The following is a 23,638-nucleotide window of genomic DNA, read 5'->3' as shown; positions in this document are numbered from 1 at the left end:
AGGACAGTCCGAGAGAGCGATGAGGTGGAGGTGTGCGTCCCACGAGGATGTCCTCCGCACCTCGGACACGCTGCCCGGCTCTCGGGGTCTTGCGGGCGCGGCCTGCATCTGTCGGCAACACCGTGCCTTTTCCCGCCGTCAGCGGGTAGGACAATCCTCAACCTCCAGAGCGGAGGGAGGGAAAGGGGGACGGACCCCTTCGTCCCAGGGGTTTACACCACCTCCGCACGGGCGGCCCGGTCAGACGCAAGCACAGGGTCCCAATGCAACTCCCCCGGCCACGGCGGCAGCTGGCGGTGCCTTAGCCTGGGGCGAGGTGGGGACGGGCATCGGGCCCTTGAGCTGGCCAACCTCTTATTCCCGAGTGACCCCGTCTTCCCAGAGAAGACAAGGGCACACACAAACAATGTGACAAAGGTCCCGATCTGGTTCTTAATTCAAACTCACATTTCTTTCCCCGGGAAATCTCACCGAGCCTTCCTCGCCAGTGGTTAGGTGAAGCCCAGTTTGGGGGCCTGGAGTCGGATCCACGCACTTCGCAGGGGCCCGCGCCGGAATGTTTGGGGGCCCCGTCACGTGTCTGGGCTCGAATCCTCCCTGTGTATCATCACTTTAGCAAAGAGCGGAGACCGAAGACAGAGGAGGAATCGTAGCGCCCGGCCGTCCCGCGGAGCGCGGCACCACGCCCTGGGGCCAGCCTGAGAACCGCGTGTTCTCAGGGAAGACGGCCACGTGAATCGTGTTCTTATACGATGCAAACAGCTCTCGTCTGTGCGTCTGAACCCGGCGGAGAGCCGGAGGACGCGCAGACGCCCCGCGGGCCCCCGACGGGCGGTGCGCACCACCGGAACCTCGCTGCCCTCCTGGTCGTTCACCAAGGAAAAGTACGAGACAAGGGAAACCACAGCGTCCGACCCAGAATCTCGTGAGGCCGAGACGGCTGCTCGGCGACGCCCTGCCCCACAGTGCTTCCTGCCTGGATCCTCACGCCGCCGGGTTCGACGGCGGGACGGCTGACGTTGGTGCCATGACGGCGAACGTGTATGCTTTCCATGAAGCTCACTGCGTTGACGTATTCCGAAATGGCGTTTACACGTGCGTGATTCGGATGCAGGGAAGTAAGATGTAACACAGCATCAGCACCCCGCCTGCCGGGTAGTGCCAGAGGCTGGCGCCCTGTCTGCCGATGGGCGAGAGACACGCCGGACAAGCTGCCCCCTTGGAAAACCGCTCTGTCTCCTTCCTACCTGTAGCTGGCTGGATAGTGTCCCTTCCCCCCACGTCCACCTAGAACCCCAGAACCTTTGCAGGTGAAAGTCAGGTAAGGACTGAGATGAGGCCGTCCCGGATTACGGGAGGCCCTAAACCCGACGAGGGCATGGTAGGAAGGGAGAAAGGAGGACCGAGAGTCAGAGAAGAGGGCGCTGAGAAGCCGGGCCGGGGGGACGCGGCTCTGGGCCACGGCGCGCACGGGCTGAGGCCACGCCGGAGGCCGGGGGGGAGGCCTGGGGTCCCCCCTCCCTCGGCGCCTCCAGAAGGAACCAGCCCTGCCGCCGCCTTGATTTTGGACTTCTGGCCTCCTACATGGCAGGAGAATAATAAATTTCCATGGCTTTAAGCCGCCCAGTTGTGGTCATTCGTCATGGCAGGCCTAAGGAACTGATATGCTACCAGAGATACTGTTTTTAACAAAATTTTTGCCATTTTAGGGCATCCTATGGCCCACTGTTTGATTTGTAGAGTTAGCACAGCTTTCAAAAGTCCTCCAGACTACGCCAAGAATTAAGTAACTTCCTGGTTACAGCGACCAGATAGCCTGAGTTTGTCGGAATACTACTAGTTTTGCAAACATTTGTCATATAAACTCCTTTGCCTGCCTATGTCTTGATTTTTCTGTTTAGGAAAATATAGCTCTTGTACCGCTGGGGAGAAAATGTCTAGTTCACATTCTAATGAGAGTCATGTGGGGACATGTTTTGACAAATATCTTTAAATCTCTCAAAGTTTTGTTTGAAAATAAGGTTAGAAGTTTTTTTATAAAAAAAAAAATGGAAACTAAAATCTAATTTCTTTAGTATGTTTTTCCAACCAACATTTGTGGGCAAATTAGTCAAATGACGATTGTTCCACTCGTCAACAAAATCTTAGTTCTCTTAGAAGTTCCTTTTAATCTTCCTAAAAACGAGAGTGTACTGATCCAAAGTATAATTGGGTTGAGAAACCCTGGAATCCAAGAGGACCTACCAAGGTTCTTCCATCTTTTTGACTCTCGAATAAAAGCTGTTACCTTTTTCTTTGCCTCCTTACTAACTAGATTCTAGTTTTTGCTAGGAGAGGGACCCACTCAGATTTCTTTTAATCACACACACTGCCAAAGACATGCTCCACTCAGGGAAAGATTCTGATACACGTTAGGTCATTCGATTGTGTGTTCATTCATTCAGCAAATATTTATAGAGGAGCAACGGTGAGGCAAATTCTTAAATTATTAGATTGAAAGTTAACTCATTGAAAAAAAAACTCACCAAGATATCACAATACTTTAGGTTTTATGAAAGATCGTATTTTCTTCGGCTTACATATAAGTATGAGGATGAGTAAGACTCGTTAAGTTAAATAACACGTTTGCTAAGCTTAAAATTTTAGTAGGGAATCCAATTTTATTATCTGACTTAGGTAAATTGGTTGTTAACTGCTATTAAAGTTAACATTTATTACAAAGCAGATCATCTGATCATTGAATGCAAAGGCCTTATTTATGAATGTTCTAGCACATCGCGTCTGTTTGGATGTCATTTATATAAAAATGACAGTAAGCGCTGCCCGGCTCGCCCGTGACGCAGAAACCCTCGGCGCACACCTGCACGTTGGTGGCGGAGCAGGTGTTGGCGAAACTCAGTTACAGCTTCACTGAGGTGTCCACAGAGGGACTATGGTAAGAGAAGAAGAGAAACGAACAGTCCTGGGATAGTCCATTGCACACGACTTTCCGCCCCTTGGTGACTAGAGGACTTTTGCACAGGGGTTTGTAACCGGGGGATATTGGGGTGACCTGATGCAAACCTTGTATACGTGAACCCCAATGAGTGCTGCCTCTCAGTAAAAGCAAAAATGCCGTCCGGTTCTGCCTCCTCCAGACGAGGGTCGTGTAACGGCGCGCAGGCGCCCGGACCTGTTTCTGCTCTGAGTTCCCCAGGGGAAATCATCCTCACGACCCAGGAGAGACAGTACGCGCTGGCCACGGGCTCACGGATGTTCCCAACCCGCTCGACTCCAGGAGGCTGCACGACCACGCCACGTTCTCAGCCACGGGCAGGCTCGCTGGGTCACACACACACACGCACACGCATACACACGTGCGCACACGCACACACAACTTACATCTCACGTGAGACGCTCGAATGTGGCCGCAGGAACGTGACAGATGTTGGGCCCGAGACACGGTAATAATTCCGTCGTCTGAGCAAGGAGCACGAACTCCTCCGATGATCTCCGGGGACCACGAGCATGAAGCTTCGCAGATGTGAGCAGGCGCCCGTCGCTCACCGGATCGAACGCGTTCACGTCCCGCCACGAGTTTCCGGGCGCCGCCTCGCGCACTGGCTCCCTCGCTCACGCGTTTCTCATCCGGGCGGGCAGCCGCGCGCAGCGTGCATGGAACAGGCGCGTGTGGCTTCTCACCCGGCACGACGGCACAGGCAGAAGGTCGCACGGCGGCCGCCATGTAACTTAAGGCGCAGGGTGCTAAATGTGCATAACTGGTGTTTTGAGAGCTTCTGGCTGGTGTTCAGGAAGGTTCCACGGACTCAGAGTGAGGAACCCTGACTGGCAACGTGATCGTCCAGTGTATACCTGTCCTCCTCCTCTGAAGAATGTGCCTGCTCTAGTCAGAATAGCACTTGACCCCTTCCACTCCAGGACCATGCTGGAGACCAGCTGTTGCCCCCTGTTGCAGGAACGCATTCATTCATTCATTCATTCATTCGTTGGCACAGCCCAGAGAAAAGGCTAGAGAGTAAGAAATGAACACCTTGCAGTCTTCCATCTTGGTTTTTCACGGGACCCCTCAAAACCATTGGTTTCCCGGGTTCATAAAAATGCGGCTGAGTTCAGCTGCTGAAAGTCTGGTTAACACGCTGCTGGAACAAGTAAACGGAGTCACAGTGGTGACTCTGCCATGTCTTCTCTACAAGGAAAAAGCAAGTAACAGACGGGGAAATACTTCTGTCTCTTTAGATGAAGCTATAAATACCCGACGCATATTGGAGCCTTTTCAAAGGACAAACATTGGAAACAAACACAGGCAAGAATACGTTACTTCGGAAAGAGCAAACGAGATATGAGAGTGAATGAAATAATAGGAATAAAACTAGGATAAGTAGCCCAAAAGAGCTCAAAAGCAATTTTTTTTTGCACACTAAAGCACTTTACTGCTCAAAGTACTTCCATGTGTTAACCTGTTTAACCCTTGTAACCACCACCAGGAAGTAGATGCCATCATCATTACGGAATCTATTCTGCAGGTGAAGAAACTGAGGTGCAGAAAGGTGAAGTCACCTTGCCAGGGCACAGCGGAACAAGGGTCCGGCCTGTGGAAGTCGGGTTCTGCTCCATAACAAGAAACTGGGTCCTTAGGAAGGAATATGGCGCCTTAATCTCTAAAGAACATTATAGAAAATTTGGCCTGTATTCCTTTTTTCTTTACTATCCTAGAAAAAGGAAATGAGTAGAAAAGGACAATCAACATTGAGTTTAATTTCTCAAATATTATTATTCTTTTTAAATGTGTCCATGGAAAAAGAGCTGGGGTGGGGGGGAAATCCAAAAGAATAAAGTCTTAACAGACTCTCGATGGTGTAATATCAATTATTTTAATTTCCTATCCTAACTTTTTATGTTCTAAACTCCTGCAATAATTATACTTGAAATGGGGGCAAAGAACAAAGTTTATGTGAAGGTTGTTGTTTGAACGACATGTTGTTCGTTGAGTATGTCAGGACTGTATTCACTTCAGGCGAAAGAGAACGAAACGAAGGAGAAAACCACGGCCCCTCAGGCGCACAGCGGTTATTCAGGGGGAGGAAGGTGACAGGGAGTCAATTGCTCTGGCATCAGAGATGAGTCTGTCCACCGTACGGTCCAGCACCAGCATCGCACAGCCGTGATTCCAGGGGCACTGGAGCCAGTGCAGACCCGGAAGACCGGGGGCATCATTTTGCAAAGAAACAGAAGAAGCAGCGGAAGGTAGCCTCTGGAGGCACGTCGGGAGATTCGGAAGATGCCTCAGAATTCCGCCAAAAGCTAACAAAGGTACACGGTGAAGGCAGAGGGGAAACAGAGGCAGGGGACAGAGTCTTCCTTCAAACAGGAGGGTCCTGAGATTTTTATAGATCTTCCAACGAGATGAGCAAAAGTAGACAAACAGATGTGTCTCCCAAAGAAAATATCTCTGGGTAATTCCTCATCGAGTCAACCAAAGCAGGTGTGCTGAGTGTGTAGATAAAATCGTTAGCGCATATTCACAGGACGTGACTACATTTAAGTATGGATGGCAGCTTCTCAAGGTCAAATGTATCCCCTGCTTCCCCACCTGTCAGTCATCAACGCCTACGGAATGCGCGTTGGAGGGACAATCTCTACGGGACAGCCCACTTGTCCTTGCAATGCGAAGCTCACAGGCGCTTTCTGATCATCAAAGGAAGTGCCTTACTGTGTAGTGAGCCAACGATTAATGGCCGCTCTGTTTTCTGATGATTTCAGGGACCCCAAGGAGATCTGGGTGGAGCTGTTAGGTTTCCATGCTTAGAGAAGGTAAACATCATCCTGGCCTTTTGCCCATGCTTGAGAGCTGTGGCTTTCAGGTGCTATTTATTTTATTTAGCTTATTGTTCAGGGTTACTGTTTGTTGACTTGATTTTTCTTTCCCCTACAAAGGGGCCATTGGGTAAGGACACATCCTGTGGATGGATAATTGATGACTCTCTATTGTTCAGTGTTTGTGTGTTGTGGTTTTACTTGCTTTGGTTCAAAGGACCTAACAATGCATTCGTCCACATCTAATAAGTGGTGTGAAATCAGCACAGAGAGCAGTCCGCACTGAGATTTTCATACCCAAATCTGGTGATCTCTGCTCGAGCAAAGGAAGCAAACACTGAGGTGACCTTTACACTAAACAACCATAGGAAAAAAACCTTTAGTTGAATTTGAAAGTGGCTGATTTCTCAACGAATCCAGAAGCGGACGCATGCACCATCCTCTGTGACTCAAAGGATTCCCAGAGGCCTGCGGGGCACATCTCTTACTCACAGGCATGTCTAGTCTGGTTACACGTGTCCCCATGAAAGCAAGCAAGCACATCAGACCAAAGCTGAGAACAGTGGCCTGAAGCCGTTCCTTTGGAAACATTCTTTTTTTTTTTTTACCTACTTTGGGACAGAATTTTGCCAGAAAATCTGTAGCAACAAGCTCTTCCCCTTGGAGAGCAGATAATGACTAACCAGGCGGCCTCCACAGGGGACGTGTCCGCTGGGAGCCTTTCCGTGCACCGGTGCGTCCCTGGTCGGGCTGGCTATCTGTGTAGGAAGTGGACACAGGAAGTATCTGTCTACAAACCCTTTTTCCTCAAGGTAATTGCTACAGCAGCATTTTACTGTTTACCGAAGCAGTAAACATGGGGTCTAAAAAAAGATGTTTTCCATCTCAAAGAACAAGGCTTTAAAAAAAAAAAACAAAAAAGCCCTGCATGCCCTTAGTTCATAGCCAGCTTCTTATCAAGACTGTTTGCAGCCTGGTGGGCTTCCAACAGTGAGCCAGTGGGATCGGCTTTTTGGGTGGGATAGATAGAACTCCCTCGGGTGCCCAAGAAACGAAAGGTGGCTTTCTTCGCTGGGACACTACCCTAGCTAAATAAATCGTGTTTCTCTCCTTCCATGCTCGACAGCGTTCGCTGTCTTGGGCTTAACAGAGAATGCCAACGAGACTATCCACTTAACTCAGGTTGGCGGGCTGGATAGTTCAGAAGTCAAGCAGTTCACGGCGACACTCGTACTTGACCGCGAGCAATACTCGTATTTTATATGCGAACATAAATGTGCTTCTAATTCTAGCCATTCCCACAAGACGAAGTTAAAAGGGAGAAGGCAAACGTAGAGGGGAAGCTGCTGCTTCTGGAGACTTGAACCTCGCACAGGCAGAGCCTCCCGACCAAGCTCTGTGGCCTCATCCCAGGTTAAAGGACTCGCCAGCCTCACCGTCCCCAGAGGAGGGGGGTGACCCAGTACCAGTGAGGGGCAGCGTGGCGCGGGTGGGTGCGAGTTCAGGGGGGGCCCCCGAGCGTGTGCGACGGTCCGAAAGGCCCTCGTGGGAGTCAGGAGTGCTGCCCTCCGTGTCTCAAACACCGCCTGCGCGTTGTCGGCTGTTGCGAGGAGAGTGAACGAGGAGGAAAGAGGGTGACACTGAGATGGGGGAAGACGGGGAGGGAGACGCGGAGGGACTCAGGCCCCGAAGGCCGCCCCAGGCTCCGGCCCTGCAGAGGCCGCGGCGAGCCCGGCACCAACGCCTCCCTGAGCCGGCTGCCGGCACCGCCAACGCGGATAACGCGTAGGAGCGAGCGAGCGCTCCCCGGTCTGCGGAGTTTTCCATTTCGTAATAAACAGAAAAGAACATGTCGGTCAGAGGGAAACTGGCTACTTGGAACAAAATTCGTATTCACCCACTGTTCTAGAAATTAAAAAAATAAATAGAAAAGAAAAAGAAAGCTTTTAAGATTTCCCGATTTGAGTCCTAGAAGGAACATTTACTTGGCTCGAATGAATAATCGAATGAGCTAACGTGGACTTGAGGACTCTGCAGGTGCTCAGCAGGAATCCTGAGCAGCTCACCCTCACCCTCCCGTGAAGCAGAAACTACAGCTCCAGATGGAAATACCCAGATGGAGAGTGTGAGCCGAGCGGCCCGTCGAGGATGAGCTCCATGGAGACCATCCCTGTCTCCCGAGGAGGAACTCAGGCCAGGAGAGGTGGAGTCACCTGCCGAGGTCACACAGCATCCAACCGAGGCTTCCGCCCCCAGCTCCCCCGCCGGCCTCTCTCCACTTCCCCTCGCCAGCTCTGCATTGACACCCCTTTCCTCGTAAGCAAGATAACAGCAATCCTGTCCCCACAGAGGTTATTTTAAGGATGCTGTGAAGAAATAGAGTATCAAGCGCCTCCCTGGGCATAAGACAGATACGGGCCGCGCCCGCCCCGCCAAACCTCCATGTTTTGGACACTCTCGGCCCATCAGGTGATACCTACGCTCAACATCGATCCACAGAGGACTTCGCAATATAAAACCACATACTTGGTTTTTTGTTTTTTTTTTTTTAACTTGGAGCAACATCTTGGGAAATCTACCTCACATTGAGACACGGACTCATCGTGTTGACAAATTCCCAAGTGTCGTTTCAACAGCTTCCTCTTCCTCAAAGGTGGGCATCACACGCATACAGTTAACTCTAAAAGCTAAAACTCCACCAGACCCCATGGGGCCCACAGGGACAGAGATGATAAACTCGCTACTAGCTGATGACTGGAATCCGGGGCTCCCGGGGACCAGGAATGGGGGCGAGGGGGGGGTGGAGAGTCTCACGCGCTGACTGACTCTGTGTCGGTAATTGTCAGAAGAAGAAGAGGAATCGTCTGGCGATGGGAGGGGAGCTGCTTGGTCACGGCGGCGCGGAGGTGGCCGTGCGGCTCCGCAGGACAGTGCGCCCTAACCGGTGCTCCCGCTGCCGGCCTCCGGAATGCGACGTGCGCGCGGAGCAGCGGCCCCGGGGTCAGTGTTATGACTGGACGAGGACGCGGCTTTCAGAAATAAACGGTTTTGCTTGGCCGTGGCGCTTATTGTCTAAACGTCTCAGCACTTATCTGAGCACGACAGCAGACTGCCATTCCCCCCAGAGGGCAGCTCCGCAAACACCCCTGCGGAGAGGCCGGGTGAGACCCGCCGGAAAACTCACTCGGAGCTGCGTTTTCAGTTTTGACGCCAAGACGAGAGCGAGGAAGTTGATACACGGGATGAGGAAATTTAAATCAGCAACTGCTCTGGAATCTAGAGCCGCTGCCCCCTGGACATGGCCAAATATGGCAAGAATTCTGGTCGCCAAGCAAATATAGAACCTGGTGCTACAGTTTCAGCCCCTGAATTTTTCGAGTGCTTTATCTTGATTAGCCACAGAGAGGACAATAACTGTTACCCGTAGGGTTTTTTTACACAAAAGCAGACAAATTAGACAGATGCAATCATTTTCATTACTCAATGATTTACTGTATCACTCTAGCCTTCAATATATCTTTTTCTTTTTTTTTTCTTTTCTGCATAGTCATTTAATGTTTGGGGCTAGGGCAAATAGGGAAAAAAAAAGAGATCATGTGATGATAAATTAAAAGGCAGCAGATAGCTCTGTGTGACACGAGCGACTTTCTTAGCCTTTCTAACCCTCTGTTCTTATCTGTACGGAAGGGAGCGGCCCCCAGGTAGGGGTGAGCGTTACAGGACAGAGCCTGGCGTGTGACAGACGGCTCCGAGGGTGACGCTCATCTGCATTATGAATCCAAGGTCCAACAGCTACCTTTAAAAATGTCTTTCTGTGTTCTTTTAAACACCGATGCAATTGCATTAAATTCATTTCTGCTTAACTGGGAGGAGAATCTCCAAAGAAATACGATTCCTTTTTAAAATCTGCAGTGATGATGATATTACTCTGGGATCTTCGTTTTCTCTTTAGGACTTCCAAGGGTCTTAGTTTAAAAAAAATTTTTTTTTTAACAAATTCTTATTGAACCCCCTCCCATGTGCCCGGTCCCCGATGAGGACACAGAGGTGGACAGACCATCCCTGAATGCAGGCGCCACGGCTGGCACAGGTGTGCACGCAGCCCACGCAGAGCAGTGACGAGCATGCGTGAAGCCAGGGGCATGTGCTGGCCGGAGAGAAAATTAAGCAGGAGAGAGCGGACAGAGTGAGGAAAGATCTTAAACCTCATCCCACATGCCTCGGCCAAGTCCGGCAGGCGAACTACGTGGAGGATGAGGCTGCTCAAACGGGGAATGGAAATATGAACACGAAAAAGATCCGGAGGTCACAGTGGCCGCGCGCTGACACCGGTTCACAGTCAAAAAGTGTAACGGAATATTACAATTAGGGAAATACAAACAAAAATGAGATTCCACTCTTGTCTGTCCGAATGACAAAGATTCAAAGAGTGGAGTATTCGGAGTCGTCACGCGTGCATAACTAGCCTCGTCTACGGCTAGAAGTGGGAACTGGCACGATCTGTCAGGAGAGTAAATGGGTTATTTTTTTTTAAATTGGCAAATATTTAAATTTGGCAAAAACTTGAAAAATATGTACACCCATTGGAACAATAATTCCGTTCCTGAGCACCCGTACTAATAATGTAAATTAAAAAGATTTAGAGGGTGCATTGCAGTGCAGTCAGCGAAAAACCGAAAGCAACAGTATTTCCTACAAGGTAGCAGTTATGTCAACTCTAATGCTTATTTTAGATGAAATACAATTAAGCATAAAAAATCTGCTTATCGAAAGTTCTTGGCGACGTGGGGAAATGCTCGTAAAACAATGTCAACCGAGGAAAGCGGAGAAAAGCGAGACAGGCGGACAGGTGCAGGGCTGGGCAGGTGCAGGGCCGGCCGATACGCACGGCAGGAAGACGCACACCGGACATGGGTAATTTCTCTGGCTGGCTGGGATTAGATGCAATTTGCATTAATTAAAAAAATTTTTTTTCACATCCTCCACAGTGAGAATGTTTTATTACTATACTGTGTTTAAAATGACCCGGTGCATTTTTCAAAGCTAATGGGAACAGAGGGAAGTGGGGGTGGTCCAGCACCCCGCTTCCTGCCCTCATTCTGAGCGGGGCGCCCTGCAGGCCTGTCCTCCTCCAGCGGCCCAGCCGGCAGCCACCGCTCCCAGAGCAGGACTCGGCCAGCCCCCTGACCCGCCGCGCCTGAGGGGCCCCGGGCCGCTCCGCCTGCCCATGTGTTTGCCACACACACCCTCACCAAGTGTCCCCCCAGACTCCCTCCTCCTGACCACCGCTGGCCCTGGCGGCGAGGCCGCAGCCGTGACGTGGAGAAGTGACCCCGTTATTCCCCCTTTCTTGGAAACTGTTAGAACAAAAACCGCGTGGCTCTGGGCCTCACAACCGAAGCCAGGTGATGGCAAACGGGGAGAATTCAGAGCAGGGCCAAAAAGACAGTGCGATGTCCCAGGGGCGGCTGTCTGGGGGCGTGTGCCATTATCGAGCACCCAGGGGAGGCCCCGCCAGCCTCAGCCCACACCGGCCTGACGGGCTAGCTGTTACCGTCCTGATTCACCGGCGAGGAAACAGAGGTCAGGCAGGACAGGTCCCTAGTCCAGGGTCACGTGACTTCTAGGGATCCAAACGCAGGTGTGTCTGTGGCCATGTAATATCAGAAGAGAAATCTCGGGGGCAAAGAACAGCCGCCCTCCATCCCGGGACGAACGGAGGGGAGGGGCCCCCACAGCATCCGAAGTGTCCCCAGCCCTGAAGAAAAGAGCCTGCCCCGCCCAGCGCACAGCCAGCACTGGTGGGCCGGGACCCTGTCACTGCCTGTCACTCCTCTCGAAGGGCTCAGGGAGGCCCCGCCGGCCCGGCTTTCCCACGGCCTCGAGTACCGTGATCCCCCTTGTGCGTCGGCCTCGTCAAAGCAAAGGATCCGCCAAGTTATGGGGACCTTTGCGCCGTGAGCCCATGTCCCCAGAGGGAACCTTATTCTCTGGTCCTAAACGCAGAAGCGATATGTTCCTGAAGGCATCAGTAATGGCTGTTTCACGCATTTATTTGTATGTGCGTTTTTTTCAAGTCACGTTAACAAGTATCTGTACGAGTGTGTTTGTAGCTTTTTTTTCTTTTTTAAACAGAAGTCTGTTTTCAAAAAAAAATTAATCAAATAACCACTTTAAGGGAAATATAGGTAATTAAGAAATGGTGCAGACTCCCAGACCTCTGAGCGCTTTGCAGTCCCACAGGAGTGCGTTGAACGGGAAAGAATATCGCAAATTCGGTGGCTCCCAATCTCCTCCCAGGGGCACGGAGACAGGGTGCCTGGTAGGGACACACGCACGTGCACACACACGTGCACACACACACACACGCGCACACACACAGAGCCGGGAGAAGCTGCTGCTGCATGTGCAGAAGGCAAACCGTGCCCCCCCCACCCCTGGGCTACCCACAAGCGCCACCCGCAATCCACGTTAAGACGATGGGCTGTAACGTTACTCTCCGGCAGTGACAGGAGACCAGGGCCTGCTCTGGTGAGCGACCCTGGCGTGGCGGGACCCCGGCTTTTCACACGTCACAGCCCTTTCGCGGTCAGAGTCCCCCCGAGGAACGGGGGATGAGGCCATTCTTGTTCCATGTAAACCGGCGGGTGCATGGAAACTCAAACACCCAGAACTATTACACCCCTTCGGCACGCCCACCAGCATCCTGCGAGGTGAACGGTCTCCAAATCGCTTGGTTTTTAAGTCAAGTTTCTCTGTTCACACAGGACAGCAAAGATTCAGCGCCACCGCAGGAAAAAGAGAACGCGCTAGATGTGTTTAAACCGACCTTTCATCTTTCGGTTATCCTTATACCCTCTAACCACCGTGACATCAGAGAAAGCGACTTTTCTAAATAACTGCTGGGAGGAGGAATTAACAGCCGAGCCCCCCTCAAGCCTTGTCTGCGACTTCCCACGTCCTGCCAGATTCTCAGGTGCTGTGTGTGCCTTGCTCTCTCCAGGCCCTTCCTCCTCAGCTCTGGGGCAAAGTAAAAAGCCTCACATTCCCATTTGAAAGACTTGAGGTCTTTAAACTCTAGAATCAGGGGCTGCAACCCAGGGTTCCTGGACCACCCGAGGAGAGAACTGAATTGCACTGGAATTAGCCTCCCTTGTCATTCTATGGATTTCACTGTGCGCATTTAAAAAGCATTATTCTGAGAAGGGGCCAGTAGGCTTCCTGAGACTTCCCAAGGGGCCCCTGGCATAACAAAAGGACCAGCGAAGTCTTGGGGGGATTGGGTTAAAAATCCTAATGGAAGCACAACGTAGCTCCAAGGCTAACAAGCTATAGACAAACACAGCGGGGTTTGTGGGGGAGGAGGGGAGGGGGTGTTAAGCACCCCTCGGTCTCATCAGAGCAGGTGGAAGCCTCAAAGCCGGTCAGATCCCTGCATCCCATGCGGGGCCGTCACTCTTGAGGTCTATGCATTTTATTACCATTCGTAATCTTATCTTAAAATCCACACACTTTGAGATAAAGGGGCACTCTCTCCTAAGACCCCAGAATTCCTTCACTCCTCCCACTTGAACGTTTCAAATTACCAAGGGAAAACAATGGCGAGAATCACAAAAAAAAAAAAAAAAAAAGGGGATAAAAACATTTAGCTTTTCACAGAACCTCATAGGGTCTTATACTAATGCAAAAAACAAACAAACAAACAAACAAAACACTCAGTTGTGGAATACCCGCTTCACAAACTCAGCACATCTGACACTTAATCGACTAATCGGTTTATTTACTTAAATAACAAAACAGTGTGCATCTGAGACTGGGAACTGCCCTGTGAGTGAGACTGTTTCCTAATTCCAACGGACAGACAGCCCGAACGTCCCCGATGCTAATTTGAGCTTTGCACTCACAAAATTAAAACTGTTGACGACAGACTCAGGTCTCTTTTTTTTCTATAAACACATCAGTAAATTCATCCCATGACTTTACCCAGGAAGACATGTTTCTGTCCCAAAGGAAGTGACTTATAAAGAGGAGCTATTTCGTTTTAACAGAGGATTAAAAAAGAATTCACTTGAAGTCACTTAAAAGTTCACTCGAGATGCATACAATATGCCGCGTGACGGAACGTTACATAGGGCAAGCGTAGCGCCCTAGACAAGTGTAAACTGTTTCCCAGCATTGATTCTGGGAGTCACAAAGCGTTCGAGCTTCGAGGACGTCTTCGTCTGTGCAGAAATGTGTAACACGCTAGCATGTTTTGCCAAACGTTTCCCACATTCTGAAGGCCAATCAGTTATTTTAATGTCTGTCGATACGTTGCTTTTTTTGAAACACACATACATAAAATCATACTCAAGCTATTTGAGATATACAAGGAATATTTATTACTATGAACTATGGACATAATTAAGGGCGAAAATAAGGATAAAAAGAGTAGCATGTGGGGTTATGAAATCAAATAACTCAGCTCTTGTAACTGAAACAAACCTCTAATTTTAAAATTCCTTTCTATGATAGTTGTATTTCAGCAGACTTTAATCCTTGAAACCAAAATAAAATAAAATAAAATAAAATAAAATCTATGGGGTGAAAACCTTTGATATATGAATTTTTTTTTGTAGATTATTGAACATACTTTGAAAAAATAGAACATACCTTGAGAAATAACTGGACAGAACTTCTGAAATACAGTTTATCTGGTAGGTGTAAATCAAACCCTCTAATAAGAAAAATTTCAAATGACAAAAATACTAAACCATGGAGGATTTTTGAAAATGCTTTGGCCCGGTTCTGGGCTAAGTTCCATTTTCATGACTTTTCAAATGAACTAAAACCCTTGATGAAAACACAGCCAAACGCTTCTCACCCAAATGCAGCTGAACTCAAGGCAAGCGGCTACTAAACCCACCTTTTTCAGGATCTGTTTTTACTGCCGATGTTTCTCTTTTCTACAAATGTCACCAAGGCACAGTGGCCTTGAAAACACTGTAACGGACCACGACTTCATACGCTCTACGCTGCTCACCTGCACCCACCATTAAATTGGTTTCGCTTCCCGGAACGAGGCCGCATTTTGGTCTCCACCTACATGGATTTATCTCTACCTTCATCTCCATATACTACCTACGAGACACACTTGTCAGAAAAACACATCGGACCTCACAGCCCGGAGCACAGACAACTGAAAGACCGTTCCCCTCCAACGGCCACAAACCAAACATCACCAAGAAGAAAGTTTACTCACAGCGTGCAGAGAAGTAGGCATTTTATTAAAGGCGACAGACACATGACCGAACAAACCGAATTACCACCATTTGAGTCATGAGAACTCTCCGTTCTCGGCATGAGGATCCGAAAATCAAGTCAACATTTGCACGTCCCATGAACCACGGCCACTGGCCAGGTGCCTCTTCGCTTCCACCAGGACTGGCTGGCATCCCCGATGCTAAAGTCACTCCAGAGCCTCCAAAAGTTCAACATCTACAAGCCCATCCTTGTCTTCGACCCTGCCCTCCAACCTCTCCAAGTCTGTCACCGGCTGGCAGAGAGATAGAGATACACCTCCAGGCGCCGACGGGCACCGTTAAAGAAAATGAAAATTTAGACGCGCTCCAAAAAGCCTTCACAAAAGTCATCCACGGCCCTCAACAGCGAATTTAGAAACCCCAATTTTTTTCTGAGTTTGAAGTTTTTAAGCCTTGCGGATGGTTGGAGTAGGAAAAAGGAAATTTACTAGGCAGCGCAAAGGAAATCTTGTTGTCCTCTATTGTGGTAGTGGGGGTGTTGCCCAATCCTAACTTATCTGCGTCGATAAAGGAAACCAGAGAAAAGAGTAACAGGCGCGAGATTCCGCCGAACAAGAAGGAACCCTTTCCTTACCTTAATGGTGCTGGCCATAATGCGATCAAGTTTATTGATCGTTAATAAATGTTACTAATAATTATTGCTTCTCTCTGACCAGAAAGTAGTTTTGATGAGGTTGTTTAGAGCGGATGAGATTGTGCTAACTCTGGGAAATGAAGTCAGCCAATGGCAGGAAGAGGTTTCTATTGGTCCTGGCCGCCCAGCCCGAAGAAACAGGATATTTGGGAGTGGAGAGATAAGAGCCCCTGAAAACAATGTTGTTTTTCTTGATGATATGCAGCCAGGAGATTTTTTTTTTTAATTAAAAAAAAAAAAAGAAGAAAGAAAAAGCATCCACTGCCTGGGACCAGGACGGCCACAGCAGGTGTGACCCCGCGTGCCACCGTGTGACTCGCTGCGCCGGAGCAGGATGCAGATGTGGGGGGCTCTGCAGGGCCTCACGTGGGCCGCCAGCACCTCGGGGACCAAGGCGCTGGGGGCGGCCGGGCGCCCGGCCTTCCGGGGCCCCCTCCGCTCGGGTCTGCCACACACCAGGAGCCTCCTCCCTGTGCCTTTCTCCTGAAAGGACGCTTTGCACGTGGAACTTTTTTCAGGTGACCAAACGATGATGTTTAATAATAGCCACGGGCTTGCTGTTTTGAACAACCTACATCTCAAGCAAGTGTTCCCGAACCGTTTTATTTTTATTTTCCAAACACGTCACGTTTATTTGCTCCCCAATCAACCTGTGGAAAACACGAAAGACTTGAGAATGAAAGTAACCGAGAAAAACAAAGACGAAAATAGATCTGTCAAATCCTTGTTTGCAATTATTTATTTACGATCCAAATAACTGAAATGACTACAAGTACTTTATCATGTCCGCACGCGGGTCCCACTCAGACGCACATCAGCACAGCCGGGCACGGCATCCGCCCGAACTCCTGGCCACACAGAGGTGCCACGTGAAGGCCTCACGCAGTCCCCAGAACCCGCCCTGTCAGCTCAGGGCCCGAGCAAAGGAAGTTCGGCTCACGGAGGCCTGAGCATTCCTCGGAGGGTTACAGGCCTTTTATTACTCATTTTCAGGAAATTACTTGTTCTCTGTGAGAAACATTTTGCTCTGAATGCAGCCACATGAAAGCCGCATCAGGACTGAGGTGTGGTCTCCACAGGAGACACGCCAAACACACAATGGACCAAGCCCCTGAGTCACTCGGCCACTCTGTTTCAGAGGTGGGTGTTCTGTGAAGTGACTTCACTCAGATGCCAGGCCTGCCTGTGTGGAGGTTCCATCAGCTGGCCAGCGATAACAGTGCCCTGTGTCCCGGACAGAAGGAGGAGAACAGGGGGAGAAAAGTGGGGAGGAGGAAGGGGAAGAGGAGAAGGAAAAAAGGAAGGAGAAGAAGGAGAAATAAACAGAGAGAGAGAGGGAGGGAGGGAGGGAAGGAGAGAGAGAGAGAGAGAGAGAGAGAGAGAGAGAGAGAGAGAGAGAGAGAAAGAAAGAAAGAAAGAAAGAAAGAAAGAAAGAAAGAAAGAAAGAAAGAGAAAGAAAGAAAGAAAAGGAAGAAAAAGAAAAGAAAGGAAGACTGAGAGAAAGAAACAAAGAAAAACAAAAGAAAGAGAAAATACAAGAAATCTTATTCTGCATAAAAACCTGACCTGGACCAACGCTCAGCACCCATATTTTGAAGGAATGCTGGTTTCCTCACTTTTCATCTTCAAACAATGAATGAGATGGGGCGGGGTGATTAAAATTTGGCTTCCCTTAAAACGTCAAAGGACCGAGTTGCTTCATTGTACCCGGGCGGCTTCCACTCGGATTCAGGAGGCCGAGGAAAACGCTCTGCCCTCCTCCCCCAGTCCCGGGGTTGTGCTCCTCCCAGAAGCATGGATTGTAAACACTAAGTGTGGTCCCCTACTGAGCAGCAGCAGCGTGTTGTGAGGGACATCTCACAAAGCGGCCTTAAAGAGGGTGATCCCCTCGGCTAACTAACAAAGTCGCCAGGGAGAAAACATCCCTCACGGTCCCGTGCCACCGTGACTCCTGGCTTCTCAGCCCTTGATCTCGCGGCACCGGAAGCAGCAGCTCTGGCGGGATCTAATTCTCCTTCGAGGCTGGCCTTTCGCTCCCTGATTCAAGTCGAACTTTTTCTCAAGTCGGTTCAAGTGAACGGGGTGAAATGTTTTAACTCTCCATCTGGAAAGAGCGTCAAACTTACAGAAAAGTTACAAGATAATACAAAGAAGTGCTCATCTCCTTCGTCTGGTCACCCCAACTGGTGGTAATTTACATAATCTGTTCTTTCTCTTTCTTCTTTCTTTCTTTCTTTCTTTCTTTCTTTCTTTCTTTCTTTCTTTCTTTCTTTCTGTCTCTCTCTCTCTCTCTCTCTCTCTCTCTCTCAGGTAAAATGAGTGTAGATGTGGACATCCGTATGCGTTTTTATTCTTTACAAAGAATAAAGAATAAAGACAGAAAACCTGATTCTATTATTTGACCTATTCAATCTATTTCCCGAAGAGTCTATCCATAAGTTTCACTGGACCTAATTTTGAAAATACAGATAAATATAAAGCGATCTAATGAAAAGCTAATTTCACAAAAGCAAATCTTCCTCATTTCTAATGACACAGTGTTTGACTGATTCCTATCATCTTCAGAGAGAATAATTTCTGACGTCTAGACTGGCATAATAGCATCCAAGCCCAGTACTCTCTGAATATTTAATGCAAAGTTTTTTTAAATAACAAAACAAAACAAAAACAAAAAAGGCTGTGATTGGTTATTGTCAGAGGAGGCATGCCTCTTCATTCGAATAGAGCAGTGCAGAAACCACTGCCCAAACATTGCCCCAGGAGGAAATCATCTGAGGATACAGATAACACGCTGCCCTTCCCTCACCGCCGAGTCAGCTCCCAGGCACTCAGCGGCAGAAGAGCTGGCTGCCCGTCCATTACAGGCCACCCCGCCCCCTTTTGGGAAGCCACCCTTCAGGTCGCCAGGCAGCCCCACTTCGGGGGCGGTCCCCGATGGCCTCCACCTGGGAGCCATCCTGCCTTGACGCCATCAGGACAGAGTCCTTTTCCGCCCTCCTGGGACGTAGCGGACAGCATGGTCCTCCCACCGTCGGCGAGAATAAATCGTACATTTCCATTTTACATGGACCCATTATGGACCCATTACTCATTAATTTACCAAAGCCCTGCAGATGCCTGATTGTATCTTACTCCAAACGGAAAGAAGGAAATAACGTATGATAGATCATACATTTCCTGTAAGTATAAAAGGAGCACTACCGTCTATGCATTCTAAAAGCATGCCTTCCCATTTTCTCAAGTCAATGGACTCTCATCCTTACTCTTTTGCTAACTTCCCCATGTGGGATCCACGGAGTAAGGTCAAGAGTTGACAATGCTTTAGATGAGGGTGACATAGTTCTAGAAATGATCTAAGAGCACAGCGAAGAGATACTAGGTCATAGTCTCCTTTGGGACAGAACAGAAGATTCGCTCTTGATGGACTGATGGATCCCCATATTAAACACCTGTCGAATGAAATGCTTGTCACTGAAAAAATTGCAGGAAAATGATCCAGTAGATGAGTACTTAGTGAGGTGCAAAACTGTTCTGGTGAGTTAAAAATCACATTATAAAGGAGAACTAGGGCCACAGACCCGCTTGTTAAAAATAAAAAGGCAAAGTACAAATACTCGTGGGCTGGATATTGTACAGAATTGATAGAGCATCTTTCTTTTTTGTTTTCCCCATTCCCATCGGGTTCATCTGTATTTTCAAAACATTCTCAGTAAACATAAATTACATTTTAACGTCAAAGTTCCATAAGTAACATGCAACGGGCGATGTTTTTTGTCACTATCTCTATAACATGCAGCACACAGTACTATTTTGGCACACACACGGCCAAAATCCACACGGCCTTTTAAATGTCTACAGCGAGAATAGAGTAGCTCTTTCCGACGAATGTTCGCGAGGAAACCTGGCAGCCGCTCCCGCATTTTGTGACCGTCATCTACCCAGCATTGACCCGTCCAGCCAACGTGGACGACGTGCCCTCCGCTTCCTGCCAGGCACCCTGGTCAGTGCTCGGAAAGAGGGGTGACAGGGCGCTGTCCAGCCGCTGGGGGTCTCGGCGTTCAGGAAGTCTGTGTTACGCAACTCAGATTCCACACACATAAAACTGCAGAGCCCGGGACTGAGCCGAGACACGCTGGCTTTTTAAGGGCCAAACAATAAGACAAAGTGCTGGTGATGGCCCCTAAAAATGACGGCCGAACCTTACAGTGTCTAGCGAGCGCTTGGCTTTTTCAGGAGCGCCTGTGAGGAGGATGTCCCAAGGATGTGTGCCAGGGAACATGCCTGAGGCCGCAGAGAAGGGTCGCACATCTGGGCCCACCCCCGCAGTGGAAAACTACACCATCCGGTGGGGCTTTTCCACTCACGCCAGGCGGAGGCTTTGCCTGGGGCCACGTGCAGCGCGAGCCACTCCTCGCCCCCGAGGTCACCCGCTCTGCACTGGCGAAGGGCCGTTTTCCTATTCAAACTTCGCGAGCACGGTTTCGCCACTGGGTCAGGCCGTGGGTGCGTGCGTCCTCCAGCAGCACGTTAAGAAATAATCCAATTACAATTTAAATAACTATTGTTTCAACACTTTCTCTGGGTGGTTAAGAGAGTCTGCAGCAGTCTTGGCCGATTCAAGCTAATCTAAACCGAGGAAATTATCACATACTAAATTCTCGACTTCTCAACACCAAGTCGCAATTTCCTTCATTCCGAAGCCCGCGTCAGTTCGGCTCTGTCGGCTCGAATGAAGCAATGATTTCGATGAACGCGATTTCCTAAGTGCCACACATATTCTCAAATTTCATAAGCGCGCGTTTATTCTCAAATTTTGCCAAATTTGCTCTTGCTCAATTCCATATGCCTCTAAAACTGCAGCAGCATTAAAACAACAACTACAAAACCCTAAGCGTTATTATTTCGATACAATAACTTAGTGTAAAGAAAGGTACTGATTCCTTTGCTGTTTCGACGATCACATTTAGCTCTAGTTTGTGAACCATTCAATGCATGTCACGGTCTTTATCCACATAACTGGGCATGTAGGAGAAGAGATGCCATGGCCACCAGGTGCCACCGGGCGCCACGAGCCCAGGTCTAGCTCCCACGCCACATGACGTGCGGGTGCACAAGGGCATGTGGCCACCCTGCCTAGAGGCCGTCCTGCTGCTCTGTCCCCTGCTCAGGTCTCAGGTGTTGGGTCTCACTTGCTGCCCTCAGCCATGCTTCCTGGCCCCTCAGAGAAGTTACTAGTCGGACTTTTAAATGTGATTTTTAAGTGCATTGGTCTCGTTTCTAAGATACTGGACATCAGCATTTATTTTTGTCTGGATCCGTACTTATTTTGTAAATCAGTTTTTAAACACACACACACACACACACGCACGCACACACATACACACACTGCTTCTTAAAGGTATTTAATGAAGTGCATGACGATATCACCCAATTAATGGAAATCTGCAGAGAGGCCTGGATTAAACACGTGCTGCCTGCCCCCCGCCCCCTCCCCCACACTTTATGAAGGCTGCATTTAGTCCTAGACTGAGGTGACCCTTCTTTCTGCCTCTCTGCATTAGTTTATGTGTGTGTGTTCTGTGTCTGCCAACTTGTTTATCACAAATGAAGTCAGAAATGAGGCCGAGGAAGAAAACGTTTGTCGTCAATGCATTTACGTTTGCGTAAGTGTCGTCAGGCAACCTGCAGACCGACTGGGTCCTATGCCCACCGGGGCGGTCAGACGTGTGATAGTGCCGGAGTCTGGCTTGCCGTGGCAGCGGCTCGGGTGCACCCCCTCTGCCCGCTGCCCCTCTGCCCGCTGCCCCTCTGCCTGCTGCCCCTCTGCCCACTCCCCCCTCTGCAAGCGGCTGCTCTGCTCTGTGCCCTCTCTGCATGGTCCCCTCTGTTTGTCCCCTCATCTGCAAAGTGAGGCAGCCCTCTTGGGGGTACAAAGTGCAGTTCAAATCAAGGCAGACCGGTTCTTTATGGAAATTTGTTAATTCTGTTTAAATTCGCCAAATCGAATCAAAACCCTGGTGCAGATTAATTCACAGTTTTCATCCGACCCCATCGCAAATCTCGACACATATTCTGGGGAAAAGCTGCGGGTGATCGGGGTAAGCGGAAGAGTTCTCTCTGAACGGACCGTTGATGACAGGCCGGAAGACGAGCGGCAGTTTGCCTAGTGGATACTACTTTATCCTTTATCAACAGCTACAGAAATCATCCTGCCTCAAGAATTTCAGGAAGGGGCCTGAAGCTCACTGCTCCGTTTACTCGCCAGCTAGAGGGCAGAAGGCCACCCGGCAGAGAATTTCCCTCTGAACGGCTCGAACTGTCGTCACTAGAGGGTGCCAGACGTCCCCGAAAAGGCCCGATGGAGGGCCCGTGAGCCGGCCTCGTTCTTGACTTCGCCTTCTTCGAACTGATAACTATCATTCCGCAAAGTTGTCTCATTTCTATCCATTAAAATTAACGTCGGACATTCCTAACGTGGACGTCGTTTTTGAGCCTTTGCCATAGTGCACTCTGACGGGACGTTAAGGACACACGCGTGTGTGAGGAGTAACGAGAGACCACGCGGCTCCGCAGAGGCGGCTGGGGGCGTCTTCGTTCGCGGGAGGTCCGGCCCCGGGAATTGCGGGACTGTCCTACGCGGCCGTGAGAAATTTCAGAACCTGACACTTGTTCCGCGTCACCATAATTCTAGACAGTTCGCGACGTCCCCAGTGCAAGGTCCGTCAAATCGACAGATAAATTTTGCGTGTGTTTGTTTTCCTGGAAAAAAATACTGGTCTCGGCGCTAGCAGCTTGCCTGAACTCAGGTTCAGGGAAGTCTTTTCAAAAGATGAGAATTGTGGGAAGAACACGGATTATGCTGTCCTATGTGAGAGACGTTTTGTAGTGTCTTTCTTTCTTTCTTTCTTTTTTTTTTTTAAAAAAAGGTTGTATTTTGGGATTTGGGGATATGCTTACAGTGCATCACTCATAAAAACGGTGTTCAATTTCATGCACATATGAAATAAAAGAAGCTTTAAAACTCTATTTCTTGAAAATGATCCCATTATTAAAATAAATCCTATTACTACTGAAAGCCATCCTGCTGCTGACTTTTATGTCGGCAAAGCCTCAGGCCCTTAGCGTGCAGTGCCTAGGAAATATTTGCAAAACGAAGAAGTTAAAAGACTTTGCAACTCTTTTCTTTTTTTGTCTTCACTTGCACTTAAAAAATATCCGTAGCATTTCCTTTGTCCCCCTTGGCCTCGAGTTCATTTAGCAAGAGGTCGAGAGGTCAGTGGCGGCCACTGTCTGTGTCCCTGGCTGTCGGAGGCGGGCCGTGGGGCTCGGGCCCCGGCCGGCACCTGGAGAGGTACCAGCCACCGTGGCTAGCGGCGCTGCCGGCACAGCGGAGGTCCGTCTTCGCTGCGCTCTGCAGAAGGGTGATTAAGGCACTGATCCAGCGGTTAGTGTGCGATTTTTAAAGGGACATGAACTTGACTTTTGCCCGTCGACGGCACTCAAAGCCGAGCCGCGGTGGACGCCGCCCCCGGCCTGACCACGACGCAGCTGCAGGTGAAAGATGCTGGCGGAGGAGGGAGGCGGCTCCAGGCTCGCGCCCAGCGCCCGCAGCACTGACTCAGGCGGGAGCCGAGGAACGTGACATGGAGCCACCGGCTGTGTGAGCAGGCGGAGGGCACAGACTCGCCGGCGGGGAAGGCCGGCGACGTCCTCGGAGGACGAGCGCAGGGCGGCGTCCTGCTCGCAGGGGCCTCGCTCGGGGCGGCGAGGCCTCATCTGCTCAGCGACTCCAGGAGGCTCTCACGTCACCTGTGCCAACTTTCCACGTGTCAATCAAGGAGCGAATGCGCAGGCTCATGCGCAGACAGAGCAGCAAAGAAACCGACAG

At 49.8% G+C, this 23,638-nt stretch overlaps 1 protein-coding gene across 3 annotated transcripts in view; it reads right to left on the bottom strand.

Annotated features, from left to right (window-relative positions):
* Positions 1-23,638, bottom strand: part of ERG (ETS transcription factor ERG) — a 214,914-nt gene that overhangs the window by 78,853 nt on the left and 112,423 nt on the right. Inside the window, exon 1 of one of the 3 annotated variants that reach the window (XM_016127471.2) lies at positions 15,691-15,883. The exons of the other annotated variants lie outside the window; for them this stretch is intronic. Coding sequence (XP_015982957.1) covers positions 15,691-15,708 — 18 coding nt within the window. The 5' untranslated portion in view covers positions 15,709-15,883. Of the gene's footprint in view, positions 1-15,690; positions 15,884-23,638 lie in introns of those variants that run through there. 3 annotated transcript variants of the gene reach the window in all.

This window comes from Rousettus aegyptiacus, unplaced genomic scaffold (assembly GCF_014176215.1).
Source record: "Rousettus aegyptiacus isolate mRouAeg1 unplaced genomic scaffold, mRouAeg1.p scaffold_m13_p_4, whole genome shotgun sequence".
Lineage (NCBI taxonomy): Eukaryota > Metazoa > Chordata > Mammalia > Chiroptera > Pteropodidae > Rousettus > Rousettus aegyptiacus.
Note: the sequence above shows the minus strand (reverse complement) of the source record. Positions and strands in the feature narration are given on the sequence as shown.